The 21,261-nt window shown below is 37.4% G+C and overlaps 1 protein-coding gene across 2 annotated transcripts in view; it reads left to right on the plus strand.

Moving 5' to 3' along the window:
• Positions 1 to 21,261, plus strand: part of CPED1 (cadherin like and PC-esterase domain containing 1) — a 268,463-nt gene that overhangs the window by 100,749 nt on the left and 146,453 nt on the right. For both annotated transcript variants that reach the window (XM_080818333.1, XM_080818334.1), the window contains one exon: positions 20,999 to 21,141. In XM_080818333.1, the coding sequence (XP_080674459.1) occupies positions 20,999 to 21,141 (143 nt within the window). The remainder of the gene's footprint in view (positions 1 to 20,998; positions 21,142 to 21,261) is intronic.

Genomic DNA, 21,261 nt, shown 5'->3' on the forward strand with positions numbered 1-21,261 from the left:
TCCTCCCTCACATAAGTATTTTCTCTCCTCTCATCACAGAAGAAGGGTGAGTACAGCACAATAAGCTATTTCGAGAGGGACAGAAACCACATTCACGTAACTTTTATTACAGACAGTTGTTATAATCGGTTTTTTTTGTTTGTTTGTTTTGAAGATTTTATTTATTTATTTGACAGACAGAGATCACAAGTAGGCAGAGAGGCAGGCAAAGAGAGAGAGGGGAGAAGCAGACTCCCTGCCGAGCAGGGAGCCCGATGCGGGGCTCGATCCCAGGACCCTGAGATCATGACCTGAGCCGAAGGCAGAGGCTTTAACCCACTGAGCCACCCAGGTGCCCCCAGTTGTTCTATTTTATCATTAGTTATTGTTGTTCATCTCTCACTGTGCCTAATTTATAAAATAAACTTTATGTCAGGTGCGTGTGTGTGAGAAAAAATGTAGTACATCTAAGGTTGGGTACAGTCCGTAGTTTCAGGCATCCACTGGGGGTCTTGGTCGTATCTGCCCTGTGGATAACAGGAGACTACTGTATTTCCTGAAGATCAAGTGTGAGACAAGAAAGCTCTTTGTGATTTGGTTTTCTTTGGGTTTTCATGCTTTATTCACTATTTTGTTCCTTATTCATATCCTCGTCGCGTCTGCAGGACAGAGGCAAGCTGTAGGTGTAGCACTGGAAAGCATGCAGTCCTTGTCATTTTCATCCTCTCCTTGGGGTTTTTCTTTTCAAGATCTTGCCTGGTTATTCTGGACAATACAGTTATCTGCTCTCAAAGGGATGTAGTGCAACTTCCTGGGTTAATGTGTCAGAGAGCAATTATTTCTTACGAGGTCAAGGTTATACTTGATGCTACAGAGAGATTTCTGAAAACAAGAGAGTATCTATTTACCTTTCAAGTGGAGTACTTATTGCTTCAGCTAAAACAAATGGATTATACTTAACCGTTAAATCATTTGACCATCTTCCAAAATACTGCTTCCTCCTGATATTTTAGATGTGAAAAATACATGGAATGGTTCTTAGTGCTAATGGGGAAAACAGGACCGAGATCCACTTTAAGGACTATGTGACATCAAAGTTTTATTAAACACTGTTTTTAAATTCCACAAAACATAGTGTGTGTGTGTGTGTGTGTGTAGTTCTCAACTCAAAGGCCAGATGACTTAGTTAAATCAGTAGTGATTTATGCACTGTGCAGTGAGGCAAACCCACTAAACTGGTTATCAGTGGCCATTTATAGAATATTCTGGCAGCTAAAGGAGGTATGAAAGTAATAACAGATAGAGCTAGGAGCTCATTTATTTCCAATTAGGTTTGCTGCTGAGATACTTTCTCTACCAAAGCTTTGGAGAGAGTTGAATCAAGAAATGCAAATTGGAGAAATAATGGCAAGTAGATGCGTTGTAAACTAAATTTTTCTAAAATCTCCTTCTATACAATAAAAATAATTTCAAATTTAAGTATTAGGTGTTTCCAAAGGTTGTTCAAATTTAAAAGTGGGGGGAAGATAGAAGGGAAAGAAAATTAATAGCACATGTAACACTTGCTTACTATATCCTTTGATTCAATTTTAAATAATCATTTCTTGGTGAGTTTAATAAACCCAATTTTAAATGATATTTTATTCAAAAAATTCTTCCCTTGAAAAGCTTTCAATTCAGTTATAAACACTCCAGTTTTATCTAGGAATTCAAGAGTGGAACTCTCACACAACCATCGTAACTGTAACTTTCAGTCAAACGCGTCCATGGCTGTCTTTATACACGGGTCATATAGATTAACTGCAAGAAATGTCATAAATTTAAATTTGGCCCCTACAGTAAAAAGTCACAATTTATTCCTTTATCCATCCTAGTTATCCAGCAGAGAGGAAACTCTCATATCTGTAACTTCTTTATGACGTCTGGAGATTCTTTATACCTGTGATCATAGCAGACTGCTTTGATGAAAATGTGTTGCTTGAGTGATTTGTGACTTACAGCAGGAAGACCTGTCAAAAGTCTTATTTTGTCTAGTTGAGACATAACTTAAATGAATCCATTGTTTGACCAGCCACCATCCCACATTTAAAGATGTTCATTTGTTGATGTTCGGTATTCAAAATTTATATGAAGACGATTCCTCGAGTGTAATCAGTTCTTGATAAATGTCTCTTGGACTGAATTCCATCAAGGATCATTTAGGACATTTTTTTGAAGAAGGAAAATCGTCTTTATTTGTCAATGATATGCTCTTTTTAATTGAAGTGTAATTGACATACAGTATCTTGTTAGTTTCGGGCGTACGTCCTAGTGATTTGAGACTTTCATACCTTATGAAATGACCCCCGTGCTAAGCCTAGTTACTAATGTCATTTTAAAATGTTTAACTGTGTGAAGAAATTGCCCAAATCTATTTAATCCCTAACCATTCTAAGTTAGCTCATATATTTAGCAGTGGTCCTCCAGTGGTCTTCTGGTAAATGCAGTAGACAGATGTCATTGTTTGGATTTCTGAACAGGGCCGCTCTGATAGAAAGGGAGAATATGGGACACTGAAGCTTTTTCTTAAGTCAGGATCTGTAAGAATCATCTCTCGTGGAAACCCAAGTTAAAGTGAGCCCCTGCCCAGGCCGAGACTCTAAATCACCAGCTCTCTGCCACCACCGTGGTAGCCTTCTGGGGGTCATCCTTCCACCTCCAGTGCCTGCGGTACCCTCTTCCTTCCAGGAGATCAGCAAGCGTGCACGGAAGAGAACATGAACTTTGGCAAAGCAAGAGATGTTGTTATTTACAAAGACCCTTTTTAAAGAAGGCATGTATCTCTTACTCTGTTTTGGAGACATAACACAGTTGCAGGGATGAAGTTAGCCTCGTTTGTCATCGGTATTTACACACGGTCTTTCATGATGTCAGGGGAGATGGCTCGTATATTCCCAGGGTAAAAATGAGTAATGCCTCTGGATGCAGGTTAACGTTACAGTATGGCTTATCAGCCTTAGGAAGTGTTCTTCTTCTGATCTTCATTTTATGTCTAAAACTGCAGACTATGGACCTGACCTTGTAAAAGACTTTTTCACTGAGAGTTATGTCAGCTTGTGGAAGGAATGTGAATAAAAGACTGCTCCCGGAGTTTGTAAAATGAGTTGTTTTATTACTTCATCTACTCTTACTTGGATTAAATTTAAAAATTGCATCTGGGTGTTCATTTTAAAGCTTGATATTATAGAAATAAAAATTATAGGTAACAAGCACAAAATGAAATAAACATGTGGCCAAAGCTGACACAATAAAAGCTAAGTAATAATTGAAAAGTAAAACGTATCCGATCAGCCCACGCTGGTGTTAAATGTTATTTCAGAAATATATTTGTTATGGAGAAAGAATGATTGTTTTGCAACTGCACATGATTTTTAAATAATTTTGTAATAATTTTATTATTCTGCATGGATACTGTTGATGGCAACTTTGTCTCTGATTTCAAAAATTTTCATTCACTCATTCACTTCATTTATTCATTCCCAGCTTTGTTCCATAAAAGGTTTGTCAGGTAATTATGTACATTCATTAATTCTTAATACTGCACCTGGATTATTATCCTAAATAAGAAAAGAATTATTCATTAATCAGAGTCATGTTTATTTGATCAAAAATGAGCACTGAGTGTGGTGCATAAACTGAATTTTGGAACACTGAAAAAAAATAAAATTTAAAAAAAATGATCATTTAAACATGTGACCATAAGCTTCAGAACAGCAAGCAATATGTCTGTCTCCCTAGAGCCTCAGAAAATGCTGGGTACATGGCAGACACTCAAACAACGTATCAATGACTGGTTGTCTATTATTGTCATTTTTATTAAAGGTATCTCATTAAAACATGCAAAAAAATCTTCCCTTTTGGCAAAATAGATTGAAGAATCGGTTCTGCCACAAAAGATAAATATGATGAATTTATCTTTAACAATCTTTGTTAATTCAGACGTGTCTTTTCTTAACTCATGTAGTGAACTGATTAATATATGCAAATAAAATTAGCTAGTATGTATATATATATGTGTTACATATATATGTAGTATATACATTACATATATATATAATGTGTTACAATGACAACATAATGTAAAACTTAACCCTAATAAATAAACTTGCTAATTGTTATGTCCTTTAACACTAGATAACTGATGGGCAAATATTAATTGTATATCCAGAAAAATGGAGGTTAGCTAATATGTAGAGATCTCAGTGTGAAATCAGGGGAGGTAAATGAATTCTTTCAGAATGTTTGAAAGATGGAAAGGGAATTTCTCAGTGGCATTTGGATGTTAGGATGTGTACTTCCCTACTCATTTGCTTCTCTCCTTCACCGGTCTTGTTCAAAGCCCACTTCTCTCTGGCGCCTGCCATCTAGTGGATGCCTGTGCAAGGATGACAAAGGGGTCCAGATGAGGACTTGGATGCAAGTGTTACTCCTCCAAACTGGAGCCTAAAAATCCATGGCATATGGACGTCATGGACACTCGTAAATTAGGTAATGCAGGCTCACCCAGCGTGGGAGCATCGCTCTGATTTGTTACACCTTGCTGATCCTAAGTAAAAATTAGATAAAGATAAAGGCAAAGATAAGACACAGAGTGAGATACAGAGTATTTAGAGCAAAAAACGAGCATGGAAAATGTACTAATATAAGCAACGTTTCACATACTTTAATCATCCATAATGCATAGATTACAGAGCAGCTGTAATTCCTTCCTTTGCTACCTTCCATCCAATACAGAATGTTAAGCTGGAGCTCTGGGTAAAAGACGCATGAATTAAGGCAAAACTCTTTGCAATCTTCCTGAAATTTTCCACTTCTGTGCAGGCACCTAGAGAGTTACTAAATTTAATTTTATAAATCTTGATTCCTAGATTTTGACAACAAGTCTCACCTGAGTTTTCCATCACTGTGTAATGGTAAATATCTTCTGAGGACAGAAAAATATGTTGGGAGAAAAAAACTCAGAAAAAGTCAGCAAAGAATCAAGAGAACAAAAACAAAGAACAAAAATCTATTGGCCCAAATGTGCTTAAAATCCTTGAATGAAGAGATTGCATTTATTTATTTATTTTTAATTTAAAAAGGAAACAAACTTTTAGTGCCTAACACAATACCTAGTATTTAGATGACAAGAGAAGAGAAATGGCTTGGAAGAGACTCCACTCACTAAATTGCTGAAAAAAATAATTAGTAATTTGTAAAGAGGTATGTGAATGCAGAGTAATAGCAATGAAGACAATAGCAATAAATGTCTCAAAAAATTAATGACTTTAATGCTTAAGTTTATTATAAAATATTTGCCTAGTGGAGAAGACAGATGATATTTACAATTTTACTTTGCTTATAGAAACAAAATAATTTTCCACCAGTACATTTTGAAGCTCATTATATGTCCACCATTTTAAATATTTCTATTAAAAATTGCTTTTATTCTTTGAGCTCTATCTCAAAGACTGTGACAAATTCTAAATATAAAATATCCCCAAATGTGCCAACTAGGTAAAACTGATTTGTCTGCCAAAAGGAGACAGACTTTTGCTCCCTTCAGGAGAAAATCTGACTTGCATTTGTCTTATGTGATTTATGCATCGTAAGTTTAAAATGAAATACAGCCTTTTCCCTCCCATATATTAAAATGTGGTTTCAAATTTGAAAGAAACAGCAGTCTTTTGTCACCGAGGAAACTCACACAGCTATGAGATAAGGCAAAAACAAGAATACTGTATTGCCCCCAAGTGATCTTTTTCAATATTGCACTAACAGCCTGAGCTGTCCAACACTGGAAGGAAAAAAGGGGAAAATGTTTAGACAGCAGCACTTTGACCTTTTCTTTCATTGGATTATACACATTTATTTTTAAAACATTATTTGGTGATCCCCACTTGTGGTACGATGGGTAAATTGCTAAGCAGAAATTCTGAATGGTGATAAATTTTCAGTGCCATTTAAATTGCTTGCCCTACAAAATTATTTGGAATGCCCTCAGCATTTGTCAGTCATCGGACATCGTTTTTCCATTTAAGGCAATTTTGTGATAAATAGGTTCTTTTTAATTACTATAAAGTTTGCATTAGCCTTTTAGACTTAGGATCTGAAAATGCATTACTTTAGCCATTATCTTTTGCGTGTACTTCTATTTGAATTCAACCTGAACCTCAAATTGGCAGTTAATTTGATTTCCTTTGAATTATGTAAATGACCTAATATTGTGATACAGAACTGAAAAGGTGTCTTTCATTCTTCTGAGTGCTACTAAAGCAGATGAAGACGGATTCTGCACACACACACATCCTGCTGCATTCTCTGTCTACTGCAACATGCAGATAGATTTCCTCGCTCTTTTTAGAGCTTTCTCAGTGGAGCATTGGCCTCATTCATTCATCCTCTGTCTTCCCTCTTAACTGATACGTAGCATCCTCAGACCCACCACTCCATCCTCTTTGTCTCATAACAGCTTGTCCTCTTATCCCCCTGCCTGACTTATGAAAGCAGTTCTTAGACGCCCTATGAAGCAGGTCTTTTAAATTTGGAGAAAGGGACTGCAAACAGGAGAGGAAATCCCAGTGGTCCCTACTGTATGTTTCCTAATCCAGATGCTGTGTGGCTTCCTCTCTAAGCTAGCTTTTTTCATGCCTGGTCTCTACTCTTCCAGAATCCAGTAGTTCCAAATACCACAGCCTCCACTACCTGTTTAAAAGGTATTGTACCCAGGCACCTGGGTGGCTCAGTTAGTTAAACCACCAACTCTTGATCTTGGCTCAGATCTTGATCTCAGAGTTGTGAGACAGAGCCATGTCTTGGGCTCTGTGCTGAGTGCAGAACCTGCTTGCGAGTCTCTCTCTCTCCCTCTCCCTGGCCCACCCCCTCCAAAAAAAAAAATGCTATGCCAAAGTGATTTCTATCAGAAAATTTATTCCTGATGTATTTGAGAAGTATGAGAATTTTCCCATGTGCTTGATTACCCAAACCATCTACAAAAAGAGTATGTATTCAAGTCACAAAGAGTGAAATCATTACTCTAAACTCGGAAGTCACAGAAGAAAAACAGTATGCTCAGGAAATATATTACATTTTCATGCTTTCAGTGAGTTACTGTTAAAGTGAGAAGCAATGTGATTTTAAAATATGAAGAGAACCATAATGACATCTTTTCAGTCTGGGTGATAAGGAAGTGTCTGGTTGCATTTTACTCTAAAGGAAAAGAGAATTAAATCTCTAGCACTGGACCTGTAAGACTAAATGAAAATCCCAAAGCATGACGACCTCTAGGAGTCTGGGGACGGATATTCACTAGGAATGTTCTTGTACCAATGGTCCGACCTCAGGCAAGTCTTTCAATCTCTCCAAACTACTTCCTCCATCTCTAAAATAGGAATCGTTTCCAATGGGTTAAATGAGGTTTTTCATTCCTTCTACAGATATTTACTAGGGCCTTCCCCTATGTGTTAGGTTCCAGTGATATAGTAATAAACCAGACAACGTCTCTGAGTCTATTCTTAAATGGGATGGGAGATGAAATACAGGTAAAGAACAAGTTATACCTATACAAACAAAGCAGATAATTACAGATTTTCTAAAAGATTTATTTATTTGAGAGAGAGAGAGAGAGCTGAGCAGGGAGGGGCAAAGTGAGAGGGTGAGAGTTTAAAGTAGACTCCATGATGAGCACGGAGCCTGATGCAGGGCTTAATCCCACGACCCTGAGATAACGACCTGAGCCAAAACCAAGAGTCAGTCGCTTAACCAACTGCACCAACTAGGTTAGTTACAGATTTTTACACTGATAATTTTACCACCCAATAATTACTTTGGGTAATTATCAAAGCTAGATCTTTGATATAGCTAAGAATGAAATGAATGAGGGTGACATGTAGAGAGTAACTGGGTTGCCCAATTTATGAGAGGTAGAAAGATCTCCCTGACTGGGTGACATCTGGGCAAAGTGGCATTTGAAGAGCTAGTGACAAAACATTCCCAGCAAATGGGGAATTCCAATGTCTTGAGGTCGGACAGTCCTTGTGCATTCAGAGAATGTCATGGGCATTGAAAGTGCATCATGTTGAACGAAAGAAGAGCGGTAGTGAGCAGGTGGTAGAGAAAGGAGAGAGCCAAATCTTGCAGGACTGAAAGGCAAAGTAACGGATTTGAATTTTTTTCTAGGGGCAAAGGGATGCCACTGAAAGATAGTGAGCAGGGGAATGCCATAAGCTGATTTCCTTTTCTAAGCCTACTCTGCCGTGTGGAGAATGTATTGAAGAGGTGAGTGTAGGCAAAGCTATTTGGGTGTCCAGGTAAGAAGGTTGGTAACTTGGACTAGTTGGTGAGATGGTGTCTACAGAAGGAGAGAAGTTTCAACCTTTCGGAGGGAGAAACAAGCTTTTGTGATGAGTTGAGAAAGAGGACAGAGATGGCTCAAAGATGACTCTTCAGCCGTTATTTGAATGGTGGTGTCATTTCCTGAGCTGGATCAGATGGAAGGGAGTAGGACGGAGAAACGAGAAATGAGGAAGTGAAGAGGGAGCTGGGAGTCTGGTCTAGCAGCTGACTCCTGTGCAGATTCGCAACCATTTGTCTGGTTCTTCGACCTCCTGTACTCCGTACCCTGCCTCAAGGCCCTACTTCGGAAAATTCTTGCCTTAGGAATTTGGTGTTTCTTTACCCATTCACTTGCTCTCTGCTTCTCTTCTCTCCATTCCCCTCTCTCTCCTGCTCTTTCCAACAGAGGTTTCCTATCGCTTGTTGCTTGCACTTCCTACTGTGACAAGACAGGTCCCATGTGTCCCGATTCCCATTACTATAAAAACAGCCTGGGCAGAAGTGCCTGTTTCTCAGACACCATAGGCTCAAGGGTTGTTTTCAAATAGATGGGGCCTCAAATTTTAAGTCGGTTCCCTGGAGGATCATAGGGTTGTCAACTAGGCTGTATTCAGGCAAGAAGGGGAGAGGAGAATACTTAGGAACCTGCCCACCCTAGAAAGTGTTGAATTTATTCAGTGTCAGGGATGGAAGTCAGAGTGAAGTTGGAGGGGTTTGGAATGGAGAAGCAGCAGGCATGACACTGCCCTCTCAGCTCCAAGATTAAAAGAACATGAAGTTCTTAGATCACTTCTCAAAGAGATAGGGGAGGTTTATGATGAAAGACATGAAAATAAGATATAAGAGAAGAAAATAAGATATAATGTGAACAAATAAACAAACAGAAAGCAAATTGAAGGAGTTGGCTTTTGCTCCATAATAAATCACCCCCCAAACTTAGTGACTTTAAACAACATATATTTATTTATTGTTCTCCTGATTCCGTGGGCTGGCTGGCAGGCTCTGCTGACTTCTGCGGCTCAGCTGAGGCTGGGTGGTGAGCTCGCTTCGTGTACATGCCTGGCTATTGGCCCGGTTGGTGTTAGCTTGGATCATGGGGATGACTTGGTCACGTGTTTCTCATCAGCCAGTGTCTTTCATATGGTGGTAGTGTCAGGGTCCCCAAGAATAGCCAGTGAGCAAGTTCCAAAGGCCAGGTTCTTTGAAGCTTTTGTTTGTGTAGTGGGCTGAATGGTGGCTCCCCAAAAGATATGTTAAGATAAAAAATAGAAAGATAAAAAGATAAAAGATAAGTTAAAGATCTCAAATGAGATCATTCTGGATTATCCAAGTGGGCCTTAAATCCAGTAACACGTGTGCTTATAAGAGAGAGGCAAAGGGAGGTTTGGCACAGACAGAAGAGGAGAAAGACACCTGAAAATGGAACAGAGATTATGGTTATATGCCCTCAAGCCAAAGGAAGCCTATAGCCACCAGAAGCTGGAAGAGGCAAGGAACAGATTGTCCCTATATCCCGCTAGAGGATTGTGACCCTGCCAACACCTTGATTTTAGACTTTTGGCTTCCAGCACTGTGAGATAATAAATTTCTATTGTTTTAAAGCACCAAGTTTGAAGTAACTTATTACAGTAGCCTTCGGAAATTACACAGTTTGCCCCACATTTGCTAATCCATTGACCAAAGAACGTCGCAGAGCTAAACCAAGACTCAAGACGTGAGGAAGGAGACTCCACCTCTGGGTGGAAGGAAGTGTGTGTCACAAGGCAAAGGTGGGGCGGGGGGCTGTGCCTATAGGGGTGGGAAGAATTTGTGGCCAGTTTTTCCAAATTGCCACACCAACGTAAAGAAGGATTTTCACATCAGAGCAGATTGTCAGCAGGTTTCACAGGATGGTATTTATTTAGAATGGACAACAGGGAGGTGTTTAAATTAGGGACAGGAGACAGTGAAAGAAAGGAAGGAGACTGTATTTTATCTGATGGCATCTCTACTCCTGGATGAGAATGAACCCTCTAATAGTTGTATGTTCTTCATCAAGTAAGGTAGAGAAACAATAGAATCTCCCCATAAAAATTGGTGGGGAATCAATGTGTTTAATCTGTATCCTACTGTCGATGTGAGATTTTTGTGTTTGATCATGGAGTCAAAAACAACTCACAGGAGCAATGCTGACTACTCAATAATGGTTCATAATCAGTCCAGCTCACTTGTATTCCACAATTGTTTCAAGGATATCTGAGTGTTGGGCAGTGTACGGACGGACTCAAAAGAGAAATGCTAGTTCTTGCTTTCCAGGAACCCTTCAGTGGGGCAAGGGAGGGAGGAAAACCCTTACCCATAACTGTAATACAGAGCAGATTGCAATAAACAGCTGAGTTGCTGGGATGGTCAAGAGTAAGAGAAAATTATTCCGCTCAAGGAAAGTGAGGTAGGTTTCACAAAATAGGTGGCATTTTAGCTGAGCTTGGAAAAATGAGAAGTGTTTCATTAAAAATGGGAAGGGACATTTACATTTACTTTAGAAAGATATCGTGAAACAAAAGAGCATAGAATATAGTCTCAGAAGTATGAGCTGTCTTATTTAGTTGGCTAGAACACGTACGTATTTCCAGGTGGGAGAAATTCTAGGGTAACCTGCAGTGGGAGAGATAGAGAAAAAAGAAAGGGAGAAAGGAAGGCAGAAAGGCATAGGCTTTGTGGAGTAGGGGAAACCAGAAAAGGTTTGTTAGAGTCATATCCTGAAGAGCTTAAATCTCATGCACTATAAAGTGACCCCACTGTCATTTTATATTTCTGAATGTATTCTCATATATGATCTCGTTTGATGCTTTTAAGAATGCTGAGGGTTAGGGTGATATGTTTCTATCCATTCTATGGATGAGGAAATGAAGATTCATGGCTTAGTGGCGAAGACAGAACTAATAAAGATGATTAGGATTAGGGCTCAGATCTCCAGTGAATAAAATCCCTCTTAATTACCACTTAACTACTTGCAGTATTAAACAATGCTCTGTATGCCCTCCATAAAGCATATTGACTACTGAACCCAAGAACTCAATGCCTGAGGCAAGCATTTGTATGCTTCCTGCCTCGTGCGCTGATGAACTATAAGTGCAAAAAGAAATAGACTGACGTCTATAAAAGCAAAGTTGAATATTTATAAAGGAATCGATCTGGGAAAATTTCTTGGAAACACTGCAGGTGAATTTGATGTGGAGTAACGACTTTTGTGGGGTCAGGGGAAACTGTGGAACTTAAGATTCTGCCCTGAGATTTTTTTTTTTTTTTTTTGCAGGTGTCTTTATGTTCTTGCTTAGTTGCATTTACAACCAATGCATTATGCGTGAGGTTTCCGTAAGGTAGATGGCTAGCAATTCCAACTAGTTCACCTGCATGAGAATAAAACACCTTGGCTCTATGTTACAAAGTTGGCAAAGGAATGACATTTATGTTTTTAAATTAAAACAAAATGTTTAAAAATTTCATGCATTGCTTTTTGAATACTCATACAAAAATAGCTGTCCCTTTGTAGCAAATAGGATAAAAGAACTTCTACTGTTAATGATATCACCTCCTTCTGGAAACATTGGGACTTCTGTCCTTTATGATTTGAACTGTGCTTCATAGAGATGACTCTGGTAGCAATGAAAGAGAAGGGTTGGGGGCGGAGAAATCAGAAGTCAGTAGTTGGGACTGCAATGAGAAGATATTTAATGACAGTACTAAATCATAAACCTTTAAATTGTGCATAATATTTAAATGCTCATTTAAACTATGTCACGTAAAAGAATGAGTTTTGTTGGAACACTGGTAAAAAAGCGGTATAAGGTGCCTGATAGAAGAGAGGTGTAAGAAAACCGTAGAGGGTTGTAATACATCTATAGATTCAACAGATTTTAACACTGCAGCCCTTATAAGCTAGGGCAAATTGCTCTATCATTTTCTTTATTGTACAACCAGAATGCATTATTTTTATAATGAACACATTTCCTTTTCTTTGGTGATTGACCATGAAACTTTATAAGAACTAAAATAGATAACCTGCATAAAATATCCAGAACATAAATGAAAAGTATCTTCCCTTTTTACTTTCTTACTCATTCGAAAGTATCTAGAGGTAGATGAGATGGATATCTTTTTGCCAAATGCATCCTTGTTTGCAAACTTTTGTACTGCTTTTTACAAATATTTCCTGTTGGAAATATTATCAGACTTCAGTGTCATTTTCTACTCAAGACCATTAATAAAAGATGGAAGGTTTTCAAAACAACTGTCAGACCTTATTTTACTGGAAACTTAAAAAAGGACTGCGTTTTAACTTTAATGGAAATAGCTGTGACCTGCTTGAACATTGGCATTCATATAAAGAAAATGAGTAGACATATACGTACAAAGTCTAATGATAAAATTTTTACAACTTTAGCTTTTGCTCTTTGCTGTTAAATCTCTCTGCTTCTTTATATTCCAGAGATTCCAGAAGGGGCAATAAAAATAACCTGCCAGTTTTCTGAGAAGGTTGAATATAATGCAATCAGGGTTCTACCATTCAAAGCAAATAATTAAATTTTATGCTATTCACAGCCTTTTGTATTTCTGCACCTTGCTTCTGATCAATTCTCTGATATACGTGTGGGAGAATTTAAAATTTCCAACTATGAAACTGATTAAATCACATTGAATCTTCTGAGTTTCCAAGTTTAACGTGTGCTTTAAAGCTTATGGTTGTTAAGAAGTATAAATGAATAAAATTATTCATGTCACGGGAAGCATGAAACTTATTTAAATATTGGAGTTTTGATCTAATTCCAGGGAATGAGTAAAAACTATCCTAATTCAGGATTAGCCAATTAATTCAGTTTTTCCGTGGTATACCCTAAAGCAAGCCAATTTTCAATGAGCTAAAACAAATAATGAGAATATTTATGTTCTTAAATCATTTGACTTGACACAAGATTTTTTTCTTGATCCAGGCAATTTGATTTAAGTTACAAAGAAATATTCTTCGTTTTTCCAAAAGGTGATTAGGCTGCAAAAATGCTCGTTGTTGAACTGATATTTTGTGTGGGTGTAAGGTCACATGCTTGAGAATTGTGAGAGTTTCAAACACATTCTCCATGAAAGTAAAAACACATATGATTCATTCTTCCGCATTTCAGGGTCCATCCACATATCTAAATCTAATATAGTCAAAACCACAATGACATAGTTCATGCTGGGGCTTTGTAACCAAGCAGACTGGCTTTAACACCCATATGGGTTACCTCTCAGCTATGCAACCTTAGACAAATTACTTGTATTCTCACCCCTTAGTTTCTTCATCAATGAAATGGGGATAATGAGTGTCAACCTCATAGCGTTGCTATGAATATAAACAAAAAAGTGCATGAGAAATACACAGTGTCTGGCACATGGTATCAATTTGGCTAAGGTTAGTGATTATTATTAAATGCAACGAAAATTATACCCAAATACCATATGTGCACTAAATGAAAAATTACACCAGTACTTGGGTTTGTAATTTGGTCTTTTTTTCTCTCCCTTTCTCAAACTTTTTTCCTCTTTTTATTCTGTTGTTAAATATCTGATTTTCCCCCTAAATCGTATCACTTTAAAACCCAAAGGAGAGTTTTTCCTAGGGTTCAGAGTGCTCCCTAGCACTTCCTCTCCTGCAAAAGCACCCCCCAACCCCGTGAGCAGGCGACGTTCTCCTGAGGGCCAGACACATCCAAACCCGTGATTCTTAAGCAGGGTGTTCTGTATCTCTGGGGACCCATAAAGTCTTTCCAGGGGTTTGCAGGTGTTTGGATAGTTAGAAGAGAATCTTCTTTCCCCGTCTTTTTCACTCTTCTACTCCTCAAAAAACAAAACAAAACAAACAAACAAAAAACAAACAAACAAAAAACCCCAAAAACAAAAAAGAAAAACCTCTCACCTATCCCTCATACTATGATGACTGGTTCATGGTGAAAAAATTCTGCAGAACAAAAAAACTTCCCCAAGACAGAACCAGACAAATTCAAATATGGTGTTAGAGACAGTGATTACATAAGAAATTATACATAACACTACGTAACACATCCTACACAACTCAAAGTGTTTTCAGTTTTTAACAAAATTAAATATTTCATGATAAATCACTATGTCAGCTTTTTTTTTCCCCCCATACACTTTGGAGGGAGTTCAAGGAATTAGGTCATGTTGCTGTAACTAAATTCTTCCATCTCTCTCCCTCTCTGCCCCCGCCCTACACACACATACACACACACACACACACACTCTTCCATCCATACATCCCATATATATTTATGTGGACAAGTTTTCTCCATGCTTACATTAAAAGTACAATTAATACTGATGCTGAACCCTTCTCATCCTAGCCATAAGTAGTAGTCTCACAGCAGATAGGTGTTTTACTTGAATAAAAAGAAATTGCATCCATCTAAGAGGTACATTTCTAATTCAATTTTACTTTTTTATTTCAGAGATTAATTAATAAGACTTATAATATATTTCTATTGTTCTGACCAATTGTGTACGTGCAATAACTGTAATCCTATCTCTTCAGGGAAGAAAAAAATAATTTTTAATTTAGAGCCATATTGTAATTTTTAAAACTTAAATTTATAGATACATTTTTCTTATTGAGAATTATAAGGTGATCAAAAAATCAATTGAAAAATAAGATATATTACAATGGGATAAAATGCTGAGGTACTCCTGTTTCTTTGGATACATTTTGAGAGTTTTACAAGCACCTGAGAGAGAGACTGGTTAGGTTAGAGTCAGACAGAGAGATCCTAGGTGAGTCTATAAAAGGCAGAAAGAATAATAGTATGAGTCAAGAAAAATAGATTTAAATTTCAAGGATACTACAAATAGGTAGATTTGAATGCATACTTATTCCCTTTTTAATTTGGACCAAGAACATACCATCTTGGATTTCATATATTTAAATGAATGCCCTTGGTTCTACCCTTGGATAAAACTGAGTCTGAGCCCTTCTGTGATATTTCCTTTTAAGCATTGATCACCTGTAATGATCATCCTCTAGACCGACTTTGTGTTCATCATTAATTTGTCCTCTCTTCTGGATCATTCCTGTCAGTATTCAAGCTTGCTATGTGATTATTTCCCATCCCAAACAAATGAACAAAAAGCCCAGGGATCAAAGAGTGTTCATAGATAAAAGCAGTGACTAGGAGGAGATGAAGTAGAAATGGAGATTATTTCCACTATTTGAAGGAGCTGAGACATGGAACAAGGGAGGACGTATTTTTTGTTTGTTTCTTTTGCAAATTTTTTAACCATTAAAGAAGTGCTCTTTTGGACGTCGGTGGTACAAAATTAGCAAGTGTTTAAACATGGTTGTTGGAGGGAGTTAGGCTGTAAAGACCATAAAATCAATTTAAATTTTGTAATTGTGGCAATATATACCTAACATAAAGCTTACCATCTTAGCCATTTTTAAGTGTATAGGTCAGTAGTACTAAGTATATTTACATTCCTAGGCAACCAACCCCCAGAACCTTTTGCAAAACTGGTTATACCCATTAAACAACCCTGCATTTACTCCTCCCCTCAGCCACTGGCAACTGCCATTCTATTTCCTGTTTCTATGAATTTGACTACTTTAGATACTTCATGTAAGTGGGACCATACCGTGTCTTTTGTGACTGGGTTCTTTCACTTAGTATAATACCTTCAAGGTTCTTCAAGCCATAGTATTTGTCAGAATGTCCTTCCTTTTTAAGGCTGAATGATATTCCATTGTGTATTTTGTTTATCCATTCATCTGTTGATGGTTGCTTGAGTTGCTTCCACTTTTCAGCTATTGTAAATAACGCTGCTATGAAAATGGGTGTGTATATCTCTCTTGGAGACTCTGCTTTCTCTTGTTTTGACCACATGCCCGGAAGTTGAGCTACCAGGTCATACAGCACTGCAATATTTTATTTTTGAGGAACCTCCATACCGCATAGTGGCTGCACCATTTAACATTCCCACCAACGCTGCTCAAGGGTTCTGATTTCTTCACATTCTTCCCCACACTTAATATTTTATGTTTTGTTTTGTTTTGGTAGGAGTCATCCTAATGGATGTGAGGTAATACCTCTTTGTGGCTTTGATTTGCCTTTTCCTAACGAGTGATATCAAGCATCTTTTCATATGCTTTTCAGTGCAAAATCATTTTAACTACTCATATTCTTCTTTATACTGAGAAGATGAAAATTTCTATCCGACACAATAATATTGAGAGAAATTCTAGGAAACTTCAGTAATACAATGTTATTAAACACTACTCGAGGGGTATCTGGGTGGCTCAATGGGTTAAGCCTCTGCCTTCGGCTCAGGTCATGGTCTCAGGCTCCTGGGATTGAGCCCCACATTGGGCTCTCTGCTCAGCAGGGAGCCTGCTTCCCCTCTCCCCCACCCCACCTACTTGTGATCTCTCTCTGTGTCAAATAAATAAATAAAATCTTTAAAAAAAAAACGCTACTCAAAGTTCAAGATACTAAAATGACAGTATTCTAAAATTTCCCAGTTAGTCAAGAACATGACTTAAAAAAAAAAAAAAGAAACTCTAATATTGGTTAATCTTTCTCCTTTGTTTTAACTCTTAGATTAAATTTTCTTATCTCAAAAGTCTTTTTGAATAGTTGTAAGCCTCTATTTTTCAAAGGTTTTATTACAAGTCACCAAAAAAATGCATAACCTCCCTCTCTCATGAGATGGAAACAAGAGATAAATATGTCCTAAGGAGAAAAATTATTTTATCCAGAAGCTCCAGTAAATTATCTCTCTTATCAAAGTCTCTATGATTTCTGTAATGTTATGCTTAGCTTTACTCACTCGGTACCAACTCTGCATTAGATACTAGCCACCCAAAGGTAAAATGGTACAGTTTCTGCCCTAAAAGATCTTACAGTCTAGTGGTAAGAAGAGACAAGAAAGTCAGCAAGTTGACACAGAATGACCCATATTGGCATTGAGAGCAATTTGCCGAAGGTCTTATGGGAATTTAAAGGGAATGAATCAGGTGAAGCTCAGAACTGTCATGAGAAGGGCTGTTAGGGATGGGGCGGAGGGGTGAGGTGGATAGAAGGGCTCCTTAGAAGTATTTTAAGATATCAAAGATGTGATGGAAGTTTTCTCACAAATATTTTCAAGTTGATTTTCGGTTCCTCGTGTCTTTCTAATTGATAATTTTGATCCATCTGTGTATATATTTAAATAAGTCACTTGAATGGATAAAAAAATCATAAATACCTTACCGGGTTATCACTTGACTCTTACACAAGTAAGAACAAATGGTGGTGTTTCAACTGCCTGGTTTTACAACCATGATCTTACAAGGTCATTTCCTATATAATTTATTTTGCACTCAATCTGTATTTCATTTTGACACCAAAGGAGGAAAATGTATAGTTCATAAAATAGTTTTATGTCATGTTAACTGTTTTAGGATGCTCTTTTATTTATTTTTACCATGCTGCCAAGGCACTGATTTCCTCGGGATCTTATATTCTCATATTTATGTGATTCAGAAACATCCATTAAAAGTCTTGATCTAGAGAGGGAGAAGTCTCCTTGATATTTGAGTTTATGGCTTTATTGTTTCAAACGCAACGAAGGTGAAAGTGCTCCTTCAGGGATTTGTTCTTGAGTGAAGAAAGCCCCTGGGTAAGATGTGTTCTTCAGATTCTGAGGGCTGTGAGTGATATTAATGTCAAATAATTTCAGATTTGACATTGTGTAATGAGACCATTGAGCGCAATTCTCTCTCTACATCTAAACACACCAAGATGCACAGAATTCAAGTAAAGTGACCAAGGAAATACAGTTAAGTGTGACAAATTACAGCAGGACCAGACACACAAAGAAGTCTTCCATTTAGCCTAAGTGGATTAGTTCCAAGAATTGATAGAGCAGGTATTGTGCCCTCTCTGGGTCACTCATTGAAAGATGATTTAGAAAATAAATAAATAAATAAACTCTTAAGCACTTGCATGATTCTATTTTCATTTCTGGCATATGGAGCTTGCTTGCCACTATACTAAGCAGATAAAATAGGTCACTTGTCTAGAATTTCCTTTGAACTGAAAGGCTTCAGTAAATTGAAATTTATGCAATGAGATAGAAGGAAATGCATACAGAGACAAAAACTGGGGACAGAACTAACAAAAATAAAACGAGTCGCTCCATTTGGAGTCATGCTTGGGGAGCAGCACTTCTCTCTCCTTTCCTCGTACCTCTGTTTATAAAGGCAGCTCTGGTCCCCTCCTTTCATGGCTGGTGGCCGATGTTAGTCTTTCTCACTGCACACGGAGGTCTTAGGGAAATGGGAGGACAGCCAGTTCCTTGGATCCTTCAGTTCTGCTCCTTCACTCAGGTTGGGTGGCCGACCACTGGAGGGGTCCCTTCCGCCGCCATACTTCTTTATTTCTCTGGACAGGTTTGTCAGATATTTTGTAAAACGTTCTTTTTTGGTTGGTGTCACGAGCGTTTGAATTCCCAGAGGCAGTTTTGATTTTTCACAAAGGCACTGCATTATGAGAATCTGGGTTCAACAACCACATCCATTCATTGAAATTTCCTTAAATGGCTGTGGACTTTCTTGTTTTAACTAATAAAAGGAGCGAACATGGCGCTGAGTGTTGACCTGCGCAGGGTGGAAATGAACCTCACGTGCATTCTCTCATTTAATCCTGGCCATACCTCTACAACATAGATACTGTTGTTAACCCCAGAAGTTCTCACAATGTGATAGTAGCAGGTGTAGAGCCAAAGTTAAACCAAGGACTTGTTGGGTCTCATGTCTATAGACTGTGCTGTACACATGGCCCCCAGCACTCAGCACAGTACTTTCCACGTAGTAAAGTTTTCACTAAAAGAGTCTAATTGAATGGAATTGAATCCATGTACCGACAGCCCGTATTCAATGCTCATGTTACAGTCAGAGATTTAGAAATAATCAGTTCTGCAGTGGGAGAATCAGTATAACCCTAAGACGTTAATTTGCTAATTATTTCTTGCCACGGAAGATATCATCTGATCATCAATCTTACGCATCTCACATGCTACACAAACATTTCCAACTTTCTTAAATTATTAACCTTGACCTTTGTGATATTCAGGAAACATTAAAACAGAAAAGGCGATAAAATCATCAATAACCCTTTCTACATAATATGGTGAACAGAGTGAAATATGAGTTATTTTTATTTGGAAAAACAATATTACTCTGTTTTGACTCAAGGGTGTTAACATTTTTAGTGTTAACATTAATTTGTTTTCTTTTGATCTTACAATTATTACACTTATTTTCCTTAGTGAAATGGAAAAACATCCCAATTGCCAAATGCTAATGATGTGTTCATAGAGTCTTAAAATGTACATCTCATTAGGTTTCTGTTTTTCAGCTGATAAAAACGTTTATGAAGTCAGTATTTGTTTCTCTCGGGGAATTTTGCTTGGTATTTTAAAGATACATTTACCATTTCCCTTAGGTCACTTGTGCCAATATCTGTCCTTCATTATCATAGCAACAAAAGTCTTCACTTTGTAGTCTTACGCAGTTCAGATGGATCTAGTCTGTCCTTCCAAAAACATTAACAGAATACCTGCTGCATGTTTTTTCAAAAAATATTTTTTGTTCTTCATCCTTGAAAGATTGTGTTTATCCAAAGAAAGTCTATGACTTAATAAGAGATTTGTTTTATGCTTTTAAAAAATTTCAACTTGGACTTTGATGTTAAGCATCCTCAAGAGGTACTCTTGCGGTTATTTTAATATCCAAGCAAATAAAAACAGCTGTTTATGATATCAATAGTTGTGTTTCTAAGAAAATATAAATCTGACCTTTATTCCCCTTTTTGTAATAGTGCCCCATCTTTTCTGTTCACAAACCTTACATTAAAATGATGGGAGAACACTGAAATTCTCTCAGACTCTTCATTAGTTGGCTAAATCTCCCACAGCAAAATGCTGTGAAGGAGTAACTTTCATCCATTTATTTTTGATCTGATACATTCAAGAAAGTGATAATACCAAAAAACTTAGATCTGAATTTCATACCTTACGGTGTCTTTCAAATACATTTTCTTCTCATTTGGGTTTACAGCCCTCTTGGTGGTGGTATTCACCCGTTTCAAAGAGAAGGACACAAAAATTCAAAGTGAGTTGCCAGTCTGAGTTCATCTAGTAGAGTCACATAAACCTGGAGGTTCTGATCACAAGCTCCTGTAAATAGTTCCACTTCGCTTTCTATGATGAGATGCCATGAAATTAGAAAAAGGGGGAGGGAAGTAAAAATCTCTTTTTAAAAATAACTCTTAAAGTAATTTAAATTACAAGCTGTAGTGTTACCCCATATCCAGTTAAAAGGCTTATATTTTTAAATGTATATAATATACACACATTATGTATAATGTATACAACATTCATGATACAATATATTTTAGTACCTTATATAGTCTTTCAGTATATTATATAGAAGATATATATGTGTGTGTGTCTATATACACATACTATATAGAGATGATCGAAATGTCCTACTTAAGGAGTGTTTCAAAGACACATAACCCAGAAGAATCTTTCAAACCGATCATCTTGGAAATGATAGACTGAGATTATTGTTTCAATATTGAATCCTTTACTTTGTTCACAGCTGCAAACATTTTTTGAGACATTCCTGACAGCCAGTTCACCTCTTCAGGCTTTTGATAATATGAAGGAAGCAATTAGCAAACTCCTGCTAGCAGCTGAAGTATTCAGCGAAACATCTAGTCTGGGACCAAAGGCCTTCAATAGGTAAAAGCCAATGCTAATATTAAAAAAAAAAAAAAAAAAAACTCTAAAAATTGTTTGTGAAAATGTATCTTAATTATCACAAGTAGGTGCTACTTGGAAAATGTTATGTCCGCATATAAA

Source organism: Martes martes, assembly GCF_963455335.1.
Source record: "Martes martes genome assembly, chromosome: 11".
In the NCBI taxonomy this organism is placed as follows: domain Eukaryota; kingdom Metazoa; phylum Chordata; class Mammalia; order Carnivora; family Mustelidae; genus Martes; species Martes martes.